Here is a 21,154-nt window from a genome sequence, read left to right as displayed (position 1 = left end):
AAATAGGGCACGTAAAATACATTTCCAGCAACCTTGGAGATAAAGAGGTAGATAATAATTTTGCAGAGCTGTTAAAAATGAGGTACAGTGCTAGTTTTTAAATAGCTGCTGATTGGAAGAAATATACTATATAGTATTAATTAATATACCAGAAAGCAAGAGAACAAATAATAACTTTAAAATCAGATATACAATTAGAAGTCACAAGGGAAGATCATTCAAATCATAGATCCTGTTTGCCATGTAGATACTCCTCACATGGAGAACTGTAGGCAGCACGCCCTAGTGTGAGTTAGAGCAGGGATTCATCCATGTTACCATGGTTAATGAAAAGCCTAGGCAACATCGGGAAGAACTGACAGTGTAACAGTAACAGCATACATCTTGAGAGTGTGCACATGATGGGTTGTCCTGCTCATGAAATCTCTTTTGTAATAACATTTACTATCCTGAACATTAACACATGAAGCAAAGGTTAAATTGGATACTAACATTAAGAACAAAAGACGATTTAAAAATATGTCTAAACAAAAAATTGCAACCTCAAAATGAGCTCTATAATTATCAAATAAGAGACAGTTACCTCAAGGAAAACTAATATTAAGTGATAGTGATGGTTCAAGTGAAAGAGATGAAAACTAACTAAAGCAAATAAGAGAGTTATTGGATAAAATTACTAGAAACGATCAGTTGGTGGTAGGGGAAGTTTTTTCTAACTAGTTCCATTCTTCCAAATAGTTCTGGTCTAGAAAGTTTTTAAACAATTTTAGGATTACGGACATAAGACTTGTTCTACTGAATAATTAATGCATTATCTTAAGAGTAGTGATTGGTGAACTCTGCTGCATTCTAAATACTCATCTTTGTATTTTTCTTTCATGAACAGATTTTCATATTATGTAATATATTCCAGAGGAATAATAATTAAGAGGAAGACAATAAAAATAATTCCATGAAGTATTATCTGAAAATAATACAAGTGAGGTTATTGCAAAATATGTAATATATACTCCAAATGCTCTTGGTTATCTGAATCAATAAGATCTACTGTGACCAGAACTATAGTTTCCATGGTTCGCACGACATATGAAAAGGTACTGGTGAAAAAAATACTATAGAGATGACAAAGACTTTGGGAATTATGTAGCTAGGGTTTAATTTCACCACATAAACACCTAGAGGGAAATACAGGTTGGAGGGCTTCATCCCAGAGTACAGACTATAGTAGCTGGGGAGTTGTTAGATACTGGGAAGTTGTGGTATTTTACCAACTCATTTGGCAATTGTGAAGCAGTGGCTATGTTTGAAAACTACTGACCCAACACACCGACGGCTTTTACAGCCATAGAACAAAGATTACGTACTTTAGTTAGGGTTACATAGCTAGGACATGAGCTCAGAGTTTCCATCCACCATCATTTCTGTGCTCTTTTCTCAATTCAATTCATCCAGTCCAATGGGAGAGCAAGTATTCATTGATCTTTGTTTTTCTGTTTTATCATTCTAATCTTGAAAGATTGATCTTAAGTACATTAATGGAGACATTTTAGATGAAGTTTTCTTAAACCAGAATGCGTTGAAAGAGTCCATGCGTGCTTGAATCCTTTGAAATTATGCTAAATTTAGGTTATTTTTATCAAAGATGTTTCCATACCTTTTATCAAAATTCCAAAAGAGCTTATGCTACCCTCCCTCCCAAATTAAAAATCATTGATCCAATTCTTATCTCTGACTTGTTTTTTAAGGCCATGTTAGAAGCAGACCATTAACCCCCAAATCTTGGGACTTAATATTTAAGGTTACCCATCTTCCCCAAATATGTAGGCTATTAAAGAGAAGTAAATGTATCACCACAATTTAATCAATTTTTCTTGATCTCCTATCTGTACATGAAATTCACACCAACTAAAGCATACACAAAGTAAGTCATTTTTTTGTGATTTTTATTCTCCACTTTTATAATTTCAGAGAACTGACGAGTAAGAAAATAAGTCAAGTGGATAACACACACATAATAACATCATGTACTTATTTTCAGCACACCTAGTATCTGGAAAATAATTGCATTCTCTGGTTAGAGAATGAGATTCTAAAGTTAAAAAGAAAGGGTTTTCAGAGGTCTTTATAAAATACAGCATTGTATTTTATACGGAAGCACTAGTAATATATATTGAGAAAGAATGCAGTGAATATATATACCACTATTGTAATATGAAAATTTTGAGAAAAAAAATAGAGAATTAAATGTCTTGCAAGAACAGATTTTTCTATCTCTTGAGGTTAGAAGAGCAATTATATTCCTTTGAGTAGCTGATGGAGGGCATCATCAAAATGGAATTACTTCTTTGTGAGAGAACTGTCAGCTTACCTTTATATTAATAGATAATACCTTTGAATATATCTGTGGGGAAAGAAAAGCTGTTTCAGTAAGTGGTGTCTCTATTGTACTTCTCAACTGAAGCCAAAATATTCTTTCAGATTGCTCCTCTAGTTCATTACCTCAAATAAAAATGATAAAAAAATTCACAAAATACTTTTTTTTATAACCAGATTGACTAAGTATCATTTATATCAAGTAGTTCATATTATGTGATAGTCCTAGCTTTTAGATTGTCCTAATGACTCTGCAGGAAAGTTAAAGTAGTTAAAGTGTATATTCGATATATATTATACCTGCAGTTGTTTGGATATTACGTTATAATAATAGTGAATTTAACCAAACTGAGAAAACAGGAAAGAAATGGCAACCAAATAAGCCATTCAAAATTTCAAAATATAATTTAATACACTAATTTTTATTGATTAATATTCTTGGATTAAGATTTTTTATAATTAAACAATTACAAAATGTACTTGAAACACAGAAGAGACTATACCAGATTTCATCTCAGAAGAAATATCAATTCTTTCACTAAGTCTTACGTACGTGAGGCTACACGCAACAAAAATATTTCATGTTCATTTCCATGATGACCAAGAACAGTGAACAGAATGTGGCTTGGTTGATCTAGGGTAAACCTGTGAAGTTCAGCACTTTGTTCTGGTGACATCACTCCTGCTATTGAACGTTCAGATGGCGATTCTTTCCCCACTTTCAATCATCTAACAGACTTCTGTTATCTAGCTTGTTCCCCTTCACCCAAACCTGAGTGGAGTTGATAGAAGCTCTTTGCATATGGTAACTCACTCATTCCTCTTTAGTGTTAGTGTACTAGTTCAGCCAAGCATTAAGTTTCTCTATAATTGTGAAATAAAACTGTTTTTTCCTGAAAGTTAATTAAAGAAGGGCGCCTCCAAATGACACTATACTGATTGAAATGCAGAATAATTCCGAATGGAAATATAATGTCATGTTTTGAGGTTGTCTGGTGGGAATGATAGGCGTATATAAACAGAAAAGATAGACTGTCTTTTGTTTCTCTGTAATGGTAATGTTGAACAAGGAGCTGGTCTGATTTTATCTTCTGGAGGTTTATGTCACAAAAGGTTTGGGATGTGGGTGGGCATATCTGGGATATTAAAATATTTCTGAAGTACTTATTTTTGTGTGACACCATGTAAATATAAATAGTTTGTAATATGACAATAATAATCTTCAAAGAAATAGATTTGCAAGTAAGTTTAATAGGGAAATACATTCCCTTAAAAAATAATATGAACTTTTGAGTAGGATATTGAATAAATGTGTCAAGATATATGATATCTAATATATCTTTTCAGTTATAAATATTCATAAAAGATATAGGATTTCTGGACTTGTTTTAGAGGTAAAAGGGACAGAAGGCAAACTATAGTAAAGGAAGAATTTTCAGATATGGCAGAGTAACTTGTTCTCAGAGCAAGTCTCTTAGAAAAATTAGAGAATTTACTTGTTTCTTTATATAAGAGAATGGAGAGCTACACAGACAACCTCAGGTCTTGTAAGGCTCAGAAACCTGGTGAGAAGGGTGAGCAGGGAATAGCATTGGAGGACATTCCCTCACATTCCCTTGGAGGAATTTAGTTTTTAGGCAGCACAGAAGACAACCACAAACTGGATAGAGATCGAAACTGAGGGACGCCTGGGCGGCTCAGTCGGTTGGGCGTCCGACTTCGGCTCAGGTCATGATCTCGCACTCCGTGAGTTCAAGCCCCACGTTGGGCTCTGTGCTGACAGCTCAGAGCCTGGAGCCTGTTTCAGATTCGGTGTCTCCCTTTCTCTCTGCCCCTCCCTTGCTCACACTCTGTCTCTCTCTCAAAAATAAAATAAAAACATTAAAATAAAATTTTTAAAGAAATCTAAACTGAGATTTTTGTCTTTCTTAGGTTCTATAGAAACGAGGTGGGGGCAGGAAAACCTAGGGACATTAGAAATAATCTTTTAAAATGCATAAGGAAAATTTGAAAAAGCAGCCAGATAAATAAAAGGCACATTATTTTCAAAGGGAAAACATTTCATCAGAAACCATAGAAGGCATTATACAATGCAATGACATTTTTAAAGTGCCAAAAGAATGTGTGAACCTCTAATTCTTCACCCAGTAAAAATATTCTTCAAAAATGAGGATGAAATAAAAATGTTTCCAAACAAACAAAAAAGGAGAGAACTCATCAACAGTAAACCTGCATGAACACACATATGAAAAGAAATTCATTAGAAAGAATAATGATCCCAAAGAGGAGCACAGAAATGCAAGAAGGAAGAAAGAGCAATGGAACAGATAAGTATATGGGTAAATCTAAATAAATATGACCTGAGAAATGACAATAACAACCTCTTATGGGCTCAAACAACTAGATACAGAATTGAAAATTATGACATTGTGGCACAAAAGTCAAGGCAATAGTTTCAAATGACATGAAATAGCTTTCATATCTTTGCATTTTAAAGAAGTACTACATATTAATAACTAATGATGACAATGAGTAGTTAATGGGCTATTGCTCCCTGTCATAACAAAATGTGTAATAGAAGTGAAAGTATAATGTGTGAAATGGAATTGAAAATAAAACATTATTGTAGACATTGTTTTCCAATATATTTGCTGACGAAATCACTACTCCAAAATATGGATATCCTAGACTAGCACTGTCCAATAGAAATAAAATATGAGCCTATGACCATATTAAAATGTAAAAATAAACAGATGAAAATAATCATAATGGTATATTTTATTTAACCCAGTATACCTGAAATACCTGTATTAAATGTATTACATTTTAAAAAATATTATTAACCAGATATTTTATACCCTTTTTTTTTTTTTTGGTCAAACTAAGTCTTCAAAATCTGGTGTGCCTTTTATTTTTTTATTTTTTTTCCAACGTTTTTTATTTATTTTTGGGACAGAGAGAGACAGAGCATGAACAGGGGAGGGGCAGAGAGAGAGGGAGACACAGAATCGGAAACAGGCTCCAGGCTCCGAGCCATCAGCCCAGAGCCTGACGCGGGGCTCGAACTCACGGACCGCGAGATCGTGACCTGGCTGAAGTCGGACGCTTAACCGGCTCCAGGCTCCGAGCCATCAGCCCAGAGCCTGACGCGGGGCTCGAACTCACGGACTGCGAGATCGTGACCTGGCTGAAATCGGACGCTTAACCGACTGCGCCACCCAGGCGCCCCATGGTGTGCCTTTTAGACTTAAAGCATATATCAACTTGAAACAGCCATATTATAAATGCTCAATAGTCACATGTGACTAGTGGCTAACATTATGCACAGCAGAAGTCTAGGCTGAAAGAATAGACTCTGATGGCATCTAGATAAATTTGATCTACTGCTCCAACAAGTAGTCTAACAATATATCAGATATTAAACTCTACACTTTATTATTTTAATAAGTACTTTTTTGTTTATAATTCCCTAGAAATTAATATAATCTCAGTACGTTCCTGAAATACAATGCCATTTTGTGGTGTGGATACTGAAATAAAAAGCAGTCTTTGTCTGGAATATAATAACATCAAATTATTCAAGCCCAGGCCTACTTTACACACACACACACACACACACACACACATGCAAACACTGAAAAGTCTAAACCACTGTTGGTCATTACCATACACTCTGTGTTTAACCCATATCTATTAACTATTTACATAAGAATATTCTTAGTCCAAGCTTGCTTGATTATGCAATTTGTTTGAAAAAGCCAAAATGTTTCACCGAGCTGTGATCTCACAATAAGTGAGTAGAACATGGCATTATTTTTTAGATCTCTTTGTTTTAAAAGATAGGTTAATTTAACAAAGGCTGTCAACTTCACCTTATTAAGGTAACTCTTCTACCTTAGCATTAAAGACAAATGAAGAGTAGACTTCTAAAAAGGAAAATATAATGGCTATTTTTGACCAGTCAACACTTACTTCTAGCAGCATACAGAGTGGCCCTTACTAAATATGTTAATTACTCTCTGTAGTTATAAACATAACCAATCTCTAGAACAGGGATACAAATGCATTGCTTTGAAGATTAAAAAAAAATATTTGTCTCAGAGATTCCATATGACAGTTAACTTACGGACTGTAAAAATGTGGCAACCCTATGATTCAGTGAGAACCAGCACACTTACCATTTAAAAGATTTTACTTTGCTTCCTGCGTGTTTTTGTTTGGGTTTTTGTCCTGTAGTAAAAGTGTTCTCTCTCTTGACCAAGGAAGGATTTGGTAGAGTGACATTGAATGTCCTCTTCAGAACAGAATGTCTTAAAAATGGACTGAGCTATTCAAACAAAAGAATAGCGTATTTTAATTATATCATTTATAAACTTTGAAAAATTATTTTTATAACTCTATAAGGAACTCATTAATGTAAATAACTTACAATTTATCAATACCACTCATTAATATCATACACATTTAGATTCCTAGGGTTAATATCTATAAATGTGCTTTAAAGTAAAAAATAATTACCAGTCATCAGGTTAACTAAAGCATGTTTAATAGTTTTGCCAAAGGGTATACATATTTGAGAGAGACAAATATCTTTTGTGAAACTTTGAACATGCTTTTAAAATAAATATATAGCTTTTTGTATATATTAATATCAAATAATCTTTATTCTCAAAATAAATTTTGCTACCAATGAAGGTAGATACTGACTTTTCAGATGTTCCTTCTCTTAACATTTATCATTTCAACAAATATTGATTAAATATATATAACCTGCCCAAAATTATATTTGGTACTATGAACATGCAGTAACGGGATAAAGTCCATTTACATTCACCATTCACTTACCAATGAAAACATTGAGCAGGCAAAAATCTAAAAATCAAAAAAAAAAAATCAAGAAATAGTGTCTGATTTTCATTTGTTGTAAGGGGTGTCTACTAAATCTCTTGCAAAAAGATCATTAAAAACAAAATTATAGAATATTCATTCAACTCATATTCATTGAGGTGCTTCCTATAAAGTAGGTACGAGTCCTAACATAGTGCTATGGACACTTAACTTTTGTTTGTTCTCTTGCCCCTCTCTCCAAGAACACAGTACAATAGGATACATAAAGAATTTGGGAATTTAGATGAGTAGTTAAGTACAAATTGTTGAGAATACTGCATTCTCAGATTTATAGTTTTCATTGTCTGCATGTGATAGGATGAGAGTTACAAGTTTAGAGTCAGCTTCATGTAGAAGGATAATTAATAGAACTCAGTGCATTTTTGAACTTGGACACTTCAAATGTCTGTGACCTTTGGAAGGTTATTCCCCTTCTCTGAACTTTAGTTTCCTCATTTTCAAATGGAGTTAATGTCATCTACCCAATACCTACTTTCTGGGTATATTAATTGAATTAAAGTATGTAAAGTAATCTTTGTTCTAGAGAAGCAATACACTTAGTGGTTAAAAGCATGGGCTTTTGGTTGTAATCCCATCCTTGCTATCTGCTTTCTGCGTGTCCTTAAGTAACTTAACCATTCTCCCTGTGCTTTGTTTTGCACATTTAAAAAACAAAGATGATAAAATAGTAACTATTTTGGAGTATTGTTTTGAGAATTAAATTAGTTAATATGGTTTAAATATATCAAGCCTGCCATACTAAAACATCATGTATGTTTCAAGTATTATTATTATCATTATCTTGTATAGTGTCTCCCCAAAAGTAAATATTTAAAGCAAGTTACATAAAAATAAATTTTCATTCTTATAGCTAAAGAATTGTGAAATTAGCCCTCAGTCTAGTAGTGGTCTGAAAAAACACTGAAAATTCGCTGGGATATATTATTCCAGCAGGACAAAATTAAAAGGAAGATCATTTTCATGATCAGAAAACAGAGAACAGAGTCTGGCAACCCCACACCTTGTTGTCAGAAAATATAAATTTTTCATACATATCCTCTTTTAAATGCATTAGTAAACAGAAATATATTTATACATTTCCAATAAATATAAAGCAGCATACGGAAAATAACATTAATTTGAATAATAACATAAGGGAAAAGTGCTAGTATTTATTTATTACATAAAACAATAAATACATTTCAGAAAAAATGTAATAAAATTAGAACTAAATAAAGCTGAGTTTATTTTTTTATTTAAATACTTTTTTAAAACGTTTATTTATTTTTGAGACAGAGAGAGACAGGGCATGAGCAGGGGAGGGTCAGAGAGAGAGAGAGGGAGACACAGAATCGGAAACAGGCTCCAGGCTCTGAGCTGTCAGCACAGAGCCCGACGCGGGGCTTGAACTCACGAACCGCGAGATCATGACCTGAGCTGAAGTCGGACGCTCAACCGACTGAGCCACCCAGGTGCCCCTAAATAAAGCTGAGTTTAAATGTCAATCATTCCAAAATTTTAAAAGAGCATTTTGAAAAAGCTAGTAAATTAAGGAAAATATAAATATTTTAGAAAATAATTCAAAATAATAACATCAACATTCACAGAATTACAGTCATAATCCAAATGTTTCATAATTTAAAAAAGGAAAACTGGGGAAATTCCACTTATTCCTCCTTTCATTCATTCCACAAGTGAATATCAAGTGGCTACAACATGCCAGGCACTGTACTAGGGTCTAATGATAAAACTGCCAACAAACAATACAAAATTCCAGGCCTTGTGAAATCTACTGCCAATAATCGAATGATCGAATATATAAATGTAAAATCAAACAGTGATAAGAACTCTCAAGGAAAGCTACCCAGAAACAAATAGGAAGACCTGACTAAGTAAAGGCAATCATAGGCTTCATTAAGGGAGTGATGATAGAATGGAAATCTGAAGGAAGGACAGACCCTAGTTAGTCTACGATGAAGAGGAAGATGGAGTGAGGTAGTCCAGGTTCAGAGACCAACATAAGCAAAGACCTATTGCACATTCTAGACACTGAAAGAAGACTAATGGGCCTTGAGTGGCATAGAGGAAGGGAGGCATCATGTAAGGTGATGGTGTAGAGGTAAGTAGGCCATGTTAAGAATTTTAGTCTTTGTGCTAAAAGTGATGAGAGACCATTGAAGCCTCCTAAAAAGAGGATGAGAGATGATTTTCTGATTTGTTTTTTGGAAAAGTTATTCATTAATATACTTTGCATTAATGTTTTTATTGTACAGATACTGAGTATCATATGTATACTTATCTAAATATTGAAATGATTTTGTATCACTAATTCCAATGGGAATTATTTATTTTTGTTTGTTTTTTTAAATAAGAATTACTCAGCAAGAGGCTTTCAGATTAAATTACCTTCCAGAAGCAGGGAAGACTCTACAAGCCTGATGCTCAGAGAAGAATGGGTTAAAGATGAAAATGACAAGGTTATGTACAAATAGACTATTGAGAGATTATGGCACAAGAGAAGGATCCAGGGTCAAGCCATTAAGAACTCTAAAATTCATTGCAATGTATGGGGAAGGAGCCTATAAAAGATAGAGAAATGGAGCAGGTGGAGAGATTGGAGTAGTTATCAGGGAAGCCAAGAGAAGAATGCACAAGAGAATGTACTGAGATTTCAACCCTGCTGAGAAGTCTAATAATAAGTAGACTGACAGGGGCGCCTGGGTACAGTCGGTTGGGCGTCCAACTTCAGCTCAGGTCATGATCTCACAATTTGTGAGTTTGAGCCCCGTGTTGGGCTCTGTGTTGGCAGCTCAGAGCCTGGAGCCTATTTCGGATTCTATGTCTCCCGCTCTCTCTGCCCCTCCCCCGCTCACGCTCTCTGTCTCTCTCAAAAATAAATAAACACTAAAAATGTTTTAAATAAAAAAAAATAAGTAGACTGACAAATGTTCTTCATATTGAGAGAAAAGAAGCACATTGATTAACTTAGTTGAGGTAAACTAAAGTGGTTATAAGCTAGATTGGAGGAAATTGAGAAGAGGTAACGAAGTACAGCATTAAGGAGAAATTTTTTTTTAAGATATAGCTTCAAAAATAGAAAAGATAAAGAAATAGCTAAAGGTAAATGAAGGTTCTGGAAATATTGGTATATACATACATATATATATATATATATATATATATATATATATATATATATATTTAGCAGAAGAGATTTGAAAGTATTTAAGAGACAATGGAAATCATCCCATAATTGAGAGTGAAAGGGGATAACGGACGGTGAAATGTTCCAGAAAATACAGCAGCAATAAAATCCATAGCTTAAGATACGTGGTGGAAAAAAAAAAAAAGTTAGAGAGGGAGGGAGCCAAATCATAACAGACTCTTAAAAACTGAGAATAAACTGAGGGTTGATGGGGGGTGGGAGGGAGGGGAGGGTGGGTAATGGGTACTGAGGAAGGCACCTGTTGGAATGAGCACTGGGTGCTGTATGGAAACCAATTTGACAATAAATTTCATATTAAAAAAAAGATACATGGAGGTATTGGTATTAGAAGGAAAAAAGGAGTAATCTTCTATTGTAATAGTTGAAAAGGATTAAAAGATAAATCCAGATGCATATAAATTTATAAATTATATAAAATGTAATTGAGGGAAATTCCATCTGATATCTTTTTGTTTGTTTTTCTCTGTAAGTGGCTTCAAATGTTCCTCTTACTCATATTCTCATGGAAATGACTAAGGAAATATACGATTACAGAAAATCATGTGTTAGTGTTGAAAAACAGGGATAGGACACTTATCTGATGAAAGAATTACTGATAGATATAATAGTGATAGGAATGGACTGAAGGGGACTTTAGAGGGCTGCTGATTTAAGCCTCCTGTCTCCCATCTTCAGCCAAGTTCCAAGAAAAAATACTGACTTCCAGCATTTTGTCATTCTTGATCTAGAAATGAGGAAGTAGTATGGTATCATTGGGAATGAAATACTGGAATCAGTAGTTTTGAAAGGCCCCAAGTTTCAATCCTGGCACAGTACATAGAACAAACTTAGAAATGAGCATGGCCAATTTTATTTCTGACTTTAGAAGTCAGACAAAAGCCAAGATTCTACTATGCCTGCATTTGGGAAGTAGAAGTAGAGTAGAGGTATCAAGCTTTATCTATAGCAGACGAAATAACTGAAACTCTTCCCATGGCTATTCACCCCACTAGTTCTTTCTATACCTTTCCCCAAAGGTTTCTGGACCCCAAAATTGAACGTCCACCTAAAAAATATTTAGAGAGGTGGCATAGCACCAGATATTATAAAATAATATAAATCTATACATTTAAAACAATGTGGCTCAAGCCCAAAAACAGGTGGTAAATTCAGCGGAAAAGTAGCTTGCTAGGCTTAAAATAAACATAGGCATTTAGCATATGGTAAAATTGGCATTTCAAGTCAACAGGAAAAGGATGCACTCAAGGGTTTGGTACTGGAATAATTAGATTTGTAAAAATAAAATGAGTATCAAAAATATGAATATATGAAATATCATATCTTCACATTACGGGCTCGTGCAAATTTAAATGTTTAAATGTTGTTTTTAAAGTAGAGAATTAGAATAAACAGAAGAAAAGACAAGTTATATCAGGCCTAGGATTTTATTTTTAGAAAATTATTCTTATTCTTCATAAATTGGTACCTGAGATGATTTTTTATTGTATTGTTTTATATGAGAATGCTAAAAAGTCTTCAAATTTCTAGCAAGAACTTCTGATAATGTTTTGTAAATTAATTTCAATATAGGAAAAAAATAGAATGCTGCCATGGTCGTTTTATAAAGTTAAATATATGATTCTAAAACATGGCTACTGTTCACTATCAAAAAATATGTGCACTATCCAACATCAAGAGTTCCCATAGAGCTACAATAATCAAGATAATGTGATATTGGTGAAAGAACAGATAAAGAGATAGATGGAATGAAATAAAGAGCCCAGAAAAAAATCCACACAAATATAGTCAACTGATCTTTGACAAAGGAGCAAGGACAATACAATGGAGAAAAGATTGCCTTTTCAACAAATGGTGCTGGAACAAGTGGATATCCAAGTGCTCAAAAATAAATCTAAACACAGACTTTACACCCTTCACAAAAAATTAACTAAAAATGGATCATAGACCTAAAGGTAAAATGCAAAAATACAAAATTCCTAGAGGATAACATAGGAAAAAACTCTAGGTGACCTTGAGTTTGGCAGTAACTGTTTAGATACAACACCAAAAGCATGACCCATGAAAGAAACACTTGATAAGCAAGACTGTATTAAAATTAAAAAACAAAAAACAAACAAACAAACAAACAAAAAAACCCTTCTGCTCTGTCAAAGATGCTGTCAAGAAAATGAGAAGACAAACCACAGATTGGGAGGAAATATTTGCAAAAGACGTATGATAAAGAACTATTATCTAAAATATACAAAGAGCTCTTGAGACTGAACGTTCTGATTTAAAAATGGGCAAAAGATCTGAACAGACATCTCAGCAAATAAGATGTACAGATGGTATATAAGCTTGTGAAAGATGTTCAACACCATTTGTCACTAGGGAATTGTAAATTAAAACAAGATGTCATTACATACCTATTCAGATGGCCAAAATTCAAAATACTGATGTCACCAAATGTTGGTAAGGATGTGGTGCAACTGGAACTCACTCGTTGTTGGTCAGAATGTAAAATGGTGTAGCCGCCTTGGGAGAGAGTTCGGTGGTTTTGTACAAAACTAAACATATTCTTACCATACAGTCTACACTCTTTGGTATTTGCCCAAATGAGTTGAAAACTTATGTCTACAAAAGACCTGCACACAGATGTTTAGAGCAGCTTGGTACATAACTCTCAAACCTTGGAGAAAACAAAAATATCCTTCAGTAGGTGAATGAATAAATAAACTGGTACATCTAGCAATGGGATATTATTTGGTGCCAAAAAGAATGAACTATCAAGCCATGAAAAGCCATGAAGGAACCTTAGATGCATACTAGCTGACAGAAGTCGAGCTTAAAAGACTGCATAATGTGTGACTACAACTGTATGAGATTCTGAAAAACAAAACTATGGAGACAGTAACTAGATAACTGGTTACCAGGAGTTAGTGGGAAGTAGGGATGAATAAGTAGAACACAAAGGAATTTTTAGAGCAGTGAAACCATTCTGTGTGATACTGTAATGGTAAATACATGTCATTAACATTTGTCCAAACCCATAGAATTTACAGCATCAAAAGTGAACCTTAATGTGACCTATGAACTTTCGGTGATAATGATGTGTCAGTATAGGTTCGCTAATTGTAATAAATGTATCCTGTGCTGCAGGATGTTGATAGTGAGGGAGGCTGCGGTGGGGCAGGGAGTATATGGGGCCTCTCTGTATTTTCCATGATTTTGCTACGAACAGAACACTGCTCTAAAGAAGTCTATTAAAATATGTGGAGTGATTCCAAAATTCATCTGAAAGAGTAGACAAAAAAGAATAGATTGGTAAATTTTTAATAATAACAATAATAAGCTTGCCTGTTACAAATTAAATAATTCAAATAGCCATAATGATTAAATTAGAGATATACTGGTATGCTGTTTGACAAATGTTTGGATGGAAACTTTTTATTAAACTCAAATGTTGCCATGTCTTATATGTTTCCATTCTAAATTCTAAGTTACCAAACATTTGTACATGTAATTTCATTTCATCTCTTTAATATACATTAAATAAAAAATAAGACATTTATGGTAAATTGTTCAAGAATGGATCTATACATTATTATCACTGAGGATGGTATGAACATAAAATAAATGGTTAAAAATCACTAATACTGCAAATAATTTGCAGAAGGAGAATGATAAACAAGTACATGAAGAGAGACAAATTAGGTCTGGAAAAGACCAAAAAGCTGGACTCTAAATTAAACATTAAATCTTAAACTGTGACATTTGAGAAATGGGGTGATGTTAACAGGAATCTAGAGAGACACAAAATTTAATGGCTCAAATAACCACGTTGAAGAGGTGACAATGATCAAAGAGCTAAACTTCTGCAGTCATTACACTGTTGGGTGAAAGAATGAAGCACGTAATCATATGTTCTTAACTGTGCATAACATCTTCTAATTGACAACTTGCTTTCTTTTGAATCCTATGCAAGCAGAAGTAAGAAGATTGCCATCCTTGCTATATAGAAATGAAAACAGTTATTTAGTATTCCAAGCATTTTCCACCTAAAGATAGAATGAATATGAGATGGCTCTTAAGTGTATTTGATCTGCACTGAAACCATGTTCAGATCATGGCTTTCAGAATACAAAAATATCTGAAACTACTCCTCTGCAGCAGAGTCACCTAATGTCCACTTAGACTTTTATATTCTGTGTTGTATGGTTTGCAAAGCTGATTTAAAATTAATCTGAACTAAAGAACAATTTATATATGTCATTTCCTTGGAATTATGATGAATGTGTTTGAAATTTGAATTACAATTGAGATAAAGTCAATACAATGTTAAAAGCTGTGTTTTCTTTCTCAAACTCATAATGGAATAAAAGTTAAAATGGCTCTATTCTAATTTGTCATGTCCATAGTTTTCATGAAATTATAAATAATATGGTATCTATTCATTATGTAAAGTAAAACACATTTCTTAGGACATTTTAGTCACAAAGAGTCATTAGGGTATTTTTATTCTTATGTTTGGTAGGATAGCAACTGTTGTATTTTTTCTGGGATGCTTAATGTCTTTCCAAGCCACAGTGGGATATTAAAAACACAAAATGCATTACATTGTTTCCTGCCAGAGGGTGATGAGATGACAATGACCTGATAACTTTTGTAATAGTGATTAGAGGTATGCATTTAGAATAAAGAATAAGCAAGTATTGAAATTAAGTCTACTGAATCATAGCTTCGAAAAGGTCAATGTCCTGAAAGACTGAGGAACTAGTATAGATTAAAGGAGACTAAACAAGCATGGTAATTAGAGATAATAGATGATTCTGGATGTAGAAAAATTAGAATAAGGACTGCATTACAGATAATGGTATTGTCACAATGTAAATTTTGCAGGAATTGATCATTGTTTTATTGTTAATATCTTTGTTGTCAGAAGATATGTGCTGAAGTATTTAAAGGTAAAAGATTGTGATAACCGGTTACACAATATGTAACTCCATCATCATCATCATCATCATAATAATATGTAAATATGTATGTATATACATGTGTGAGAGTGAGTATAAGAGAGTGAGAAACAGAGAGAAAGATAAAAAGAGGAAGAGAACAAATGATACAATATGCTAACAACTGATATTTGGAGTTGGAATTTTTTCAAAATAAATGTTGAAACAAAATTCAAACTCAAAACATACTCTGTTTTCTATGACTCCCAGTGTTCAACTGTCCTTTTGCTAATATCCTGGTTATAATGCCACCTCCCCTGCAATCAGGAGTCCTCTGTCCTCTACTCAATCCTACACCATGTGCCTCTTTTTCACAGTATCAGAGCTTTGATGGTGGTTCAGATTTATCTTTCTCCTAGAGATTTGTAAAAACTCTATTATTGGGCTCGTTGGGTCCTCCTAACCTTCAGGTCTATTTGAATTAACTTCATCCAACACCCTTATAAGTACTGGAGAGAAGTTTGTGATTTCTATTGCCTGTTGGTCTTGTTAAATAGCACGGTCCTCTGGTATTTTTTCTCTTCCAAATAATTAGGGAATGAAGATTAAAGAAACACTAATTAAAAAATAAAGCAAGTTTCATTACTAAGTGTATAGGGAGGAATGAGGGGTGGAAAAGAGGAGCAAGAGGGAGAATGACAATGAGACCAAAAAAGAGAGAAGGAGAGTATGAATGACATATATTAACAGTTGATGTATGTAGTCATTCCACATCTTCTGTGGCAAAGCACCTCACGGTCGGGTAACAGGTAACGGAATTACACACTTACCACAGAAAATTAGCTACAGTATTTGTAGAAGGAAGTCTTATTTTCTCCTCTTTTGTCAACCACACTATCACATCTACCCCCTTCCCTGCATCTGTACCTCTGATATCTCCACCTTGAGTAAGAGGAACCCCATTTAGGATTTCCGCATTGCTCCCAAACCCAGTATTTCATAGCCTCTCTCTCTGCTTTTTCTACTTATTAAATTTGATATTATATATTTTATTTTGTACCTTGCTTTATTTCTTATCTAGATTAGTAGAAGTAGTTTTTGTCTGTTTTGTTCTGTAGTACTTACAACTATGCCTGACACGGAAACCTGAGAGGTCTTCTTTTTGTTTGTTTTAAAATTCTGAGGACTTCAGGTCCTCATTCATTTCTGGAAAATTCTCAGGTAAGATTATTTGGGTATCTCTTCTCCATTTTCTTTATTTCCTTTTTTCTGGAATTCATATGAGACATGTGTTTAATCTTCAATATTCTCTATGTGTTTAGGTAAGTGTTTATTAAAGCATGGAGAAAAATGCACAAATAAGTATAATGTAATGTATCTTCAAAAAGTGAACATTGCTGTTTAAAAAGCACCCAGATCAAGAAATAAAACATGCCCAGTCCGCCAGAAGGCTCGTGCATGCCCCTGCCCAGTCACAATTCCCCATATTCACTGCAGAGTCTACAGGTCACAAGTATCCTGACTTCTAAGACCGTTATAAGATCATCTTTGCCTGATTCTAAACTCTACATAAATGGAATCACATAGAGGATCCCCTTCTGTGTCTAGCTTCATTCATTCAGCATTATGCTTAATGCGGTTGGTATGACATTCGTTCTGATTCTCTTTTACATTCCATTTTAAAAATATACCACAATGTATTTTATCCATTCTATTTCTGATGGCCATTTATGAGTTGTTTCCAGATTTTAGCAATTATAAATAATGCTTCTATCCATCAGTGTGCATGTCATTTGGTACACATATGTATGTATTTCTGTTAGTTATATGCCTAGAAGAGTAACTGCTGAATCATAAACTATCTGTACTTTATTTTTACAGAATATACCAAATAGTTTCCAAAGTATATGAGAGGTTCATTTTTTACCACATCTTTTCCAAGATATGATTGTCTTCCCCCCCCCCCCAACCTTATACATCTTAATGGGAATGAAGTAGTATAATATTGTGATTTTAATTTGGTTATCACTTATGATGAAATGGAATACTTGTTCATATGTTTATGACCATTTGGATATCCTCTCTTTTTAAAAATGTGCGTGTTTCAGGGAACCTGGGTGGCTCAACGGGTTAAGCGTCCGACTTCAGCTCAGGTCATGATGTCACAGTTCGTGGGTTTGAGCTCCACCTTCAGGCTCTGTGCTGACACCTCAGAGCCTGGAGCCTGCTTCAGATTCTGTGTCTCCCTCTCAATCTGTTCCTCTCCTATTCCTTCTCTGTCTACATAAAAATGTTAAAAAAAAATTAATGTGCCTATTTCAAGTCTTCTCTCCATTTTAAATTGGGTTATCTGCCTCGTTTTCATGGATGTGTAGAATTTCATTTCCAGATGTATGTGTTGCAAGTATCTTCATCCCTCTCTGTGACATACCTTTTCATTCTTTTAGTGATATCCTTCAAAAATAAGTTCTAAATGTTAACGTTATCCAGTTTATCACTTCCCATTATTAGTTAGCATTTGTAAGTCTTGTTAAAGAAGTTTTTGACTAGCTCAAACTCATGAAGATAGTCCTGTATCTTCTTTTCTAGAATCTTTTCTTAGATCTACAGTACATCTGAAATAGACCTCATATGCGATGTAAGACAGCAGTCAAGATTCTTTTTTTTTCCTATATGGGAAACCAGTTGAATGAGCATTGTTTGTCGATAAGACCAACTTTTCCCACTGTACTACATTATCTTAAAGAGAAGTCTATTTGTAAGATATGTCTTCTCTTTCATTTGTCTCTTTATTTTCCATACTACCTTACCTACAATAGCTAGCTACATTCTTATTTCTAATTGTGTTGGCTATCAATTTCCATATACATTTTCAAGTCAGCATGTCAATTTCACACACAAACTGCTGAGATTTTTAATTGGGATTACTTTGACTTTAAAGAGCAATTGGGAGAAAACTAACTCAAAATATTTAGACTTCCACTTTGTAAACATATGTTTCAATTTATTTGATTCATTCCTATTTTTTCTCAATAATTTTTGTAGTTATCTCTTTAGAGATTTTTTATATTTTTTATATACATTTTAAGTTTTTATTTAATGTACCCTATAATTTTTCATGTCACCGAAGTTTCATTTAAAATTTTTGTTTTCTAACCATCTGTTGCTGATATCTATAATATAATTTATTTTTGTTCATTAACTTTGCTAAATTATTTATTTATTAATGTGGCTTATCTATAGATCATTTTGGACTTTTTAAATGCATGTTATCTTCATATGGTTGCAATTTTATTTCTTCTTTCTAATATTTGTACTCTTAATTTCTTTTTTATTCTGTCCCTTATTGTATTGACTAAGAATTCCAGTACTAGGTTAAATAGCAGTGGTCTTAACACTGGTTATAAATAAGGAATCAGAACATACCACCCCAAAATATGTCACTTTGGCATATTGATTAGGAATAGCAGATTCAGGAAGGGCTCTCTGCCTTCTCCCTTTTTACCTAAAATCAGGTTATAAATTTCCCATGAGAAAGGTGTCCTCCCTGTACCAGGAAGAGAGGAATATCCTTGTTATCAGTGACAGAAATGAATCTGTAGAAACAAACCTTACTAAAATAACCTTATCTTCCATTAGTTTTCTCAATATATTTCCTAGTCACTTTCCCACAATTTACTGTCCCTAGCCCAAACTCCTTTTTCTTTTGTCTTGTCATATCTTCAAGATTTATCACTCTTTGTTAAAATGATATATAAGAATCCTTTCTTTGCGGTATTCATTTCCTTCCACGAAACTCCCCCACCTATGTCACATAGAAATATTAACATCAAATAAAATGTGTATGCTTTTTGTCTTATTAATCTATCTTTTGTCAGTTTAATTCACAGGCTCCAGCAAGTATATCAGAGGATAGAGGAAAAGTCTCCTTTACTAGAGGAGTAGACCACTTGCGTCATTCTCAATCATGGATAGATAGCTTTCAACAGTTCAGCTGTAAGTATGGCTTTTAAAAAAAATATTCTTTATTGGATTATGGAAGTTTACTTTTATCTCAATGTATTGAGAGTGTTTATGATAAATACACACGAATTGTATCCACTTTTTCTCAGTCTATTAAGATGATCACATATTCTTTCACCTTTTCCTACTTTTAAATGGTAAACTACAATTCTCATATTTTAGTCTTGTTACTCTTGTTTTTCTGGAATATTCTCCATGTTTTCAAAAGTTTTTAAAAATATTTTCCATCCATTCATCTCTTTGAATTGTATTCTGATTCCTCACATTAACTCATTACTCCCTTCGTTCCTCAGTTGTGTCTAACCATTACAATTTTTTATTTAAATGAATTTATGTATATGTGCATATATGAATTCCAGAAATATTATTGATGTTTCATAAACACTTTATTTAAGGGTAATTTTAGGTTTACAGAAAAGTTGCCAAAGATAACACAAACAGTTCCCACATATACCACATCTACTTCTCCCTATCGCTATTATCTTACATTAATATATTTGCTACCATTAATAAACCAATATTGATGCGTTATTATCTACTAAGACCATATTTATTCACTTTTCCTTAATTTTCACCAAATTATACTTTTTCTATTCTAGAATCCCATCTAGACTATCACATTATATTTAGTAGCCATGTCTTTGTGTGACTTCACAGCTCATTCCTCCCTGTCATATTATTCAAGTATGTAGATACATCAGTTTGTTTTTCCATTCACCTATTGAATGACATCTTGGTTTCTTCCACAATTTGGCATTTATGCATAAAGTTGGTTTAAACATTTGTGTGCAGGTTTTTGTGTAGACATTGGTTTCAAATCAGTTGGGTAAACACCTAGGAGCAAGATTTCTGGACTGTATGGTAAGACAAAGTTTAGCTTGGTAAGGAACTGTCAAATTATCTTCCAAAGTAGCTGGACCACTCTGCCTCCCCACCAGGAATAAATTCTGTTCCTGTCCATGTTGCTCCATATCCTCGCCAGCAATTTGCATTGCCAGTTGTTTAAATTTCAGTCATTTTAATAGGTGTATAGTGGTATCTTATTGCTGTCTTGATTTGCATTTCCCTAATTACAAATAATATTGAGCGTATTTTTATATGTTTATTTGCTCTGCCACTGTGCCTGGTATGCATTACTACATAATAGTGGTAATAAATAGTGGATGAATAGAATTATTTCAGAGAATAACTGCAAGGAGTAAATACATTATCACATAGGCATATATTAATAGTCATAAAAGGTCATGTTTACGCCCACTCTATAACTCTATAATAACTATAGCCTTCTCAACACATGCACCCTTAAAAAAAAGTCACCTATATTTTTCTGTGCCTCATTTTTCTTCAGCTGTGATAATGTTTTAGAATTGCATCAGGCAAGGTCCTGTCCCTGGTGAGTAGACCTTTCACTGTGGAAAAAGCTCTGGGATTGTTTCGCAATGGTTTCTCCCCTTACTAGATTTCTAAAGGGATCTTTCTAAGATCGTCATAAGAAGACTCAGGTGGTGGGAGGTTCCGGAAGATGGCGGCGTAGGAGGACGAGGGGCTCACAGCGCGTCCTGCCGATCACTTAGATTCCACCTACACCTGCCTAAAGAACCCAGAAAACCGCCAGAGGATTAGCAGAAGGGAGTCTCCGGAGTCAAGCGCAGACTAGAGGCCCACGGAAGAGGGTAGGAAGGGCGGCGAGGCGGTGCGCGCTCCACGGACTGGC

General features: G+C 34.0%; 1 protein-coding gene across 1 annotated transcript in view; it reads right to left on the bottom strand.

Annotated features, from left to right (window-relative positions):
* The window catches only part of STPG2 (sperm tail PG-rich repeat containing 2), a 614,851-nt gene that overhangs the window by 66,035 nt on the left and 527,662 nt on the right, over positions 1 to 21,154 (bottom strand). Inside the window, exon 13 of the mRNA XM_053901392.1 lies at positions 6,552 to 6,700. Within this exon, the coding sequence (XP_053757367.1) occupies positions 6,552 to 6,700 (149 nt within the window). The remainder of the gene's footprint in view (positions 1 to 6,551; positions 6,701 to 21,154) is intronic.

The sequence above is a fragment of the Panthera pardus genome, unplaced genomic scaffold (genome assembly GCF_024362965.1).
Source record: "Panthera pardus isolate Hobbes unplaced genomic scaffold, ASM2436296v1 HiC_scaffold_13, whole genome shotgun sequence".
Lineage (NCBI taxonomy): Eukaryota > Metazoa > Chordata > Mammalia > Carnivora > Felidae > Panthera > Panthera pardus.
The sequence above is the reverse complement of the archived record's forward strand: the minus strand, read 5'-3'. Positions and strand labels throughout refer to the sequence as shown.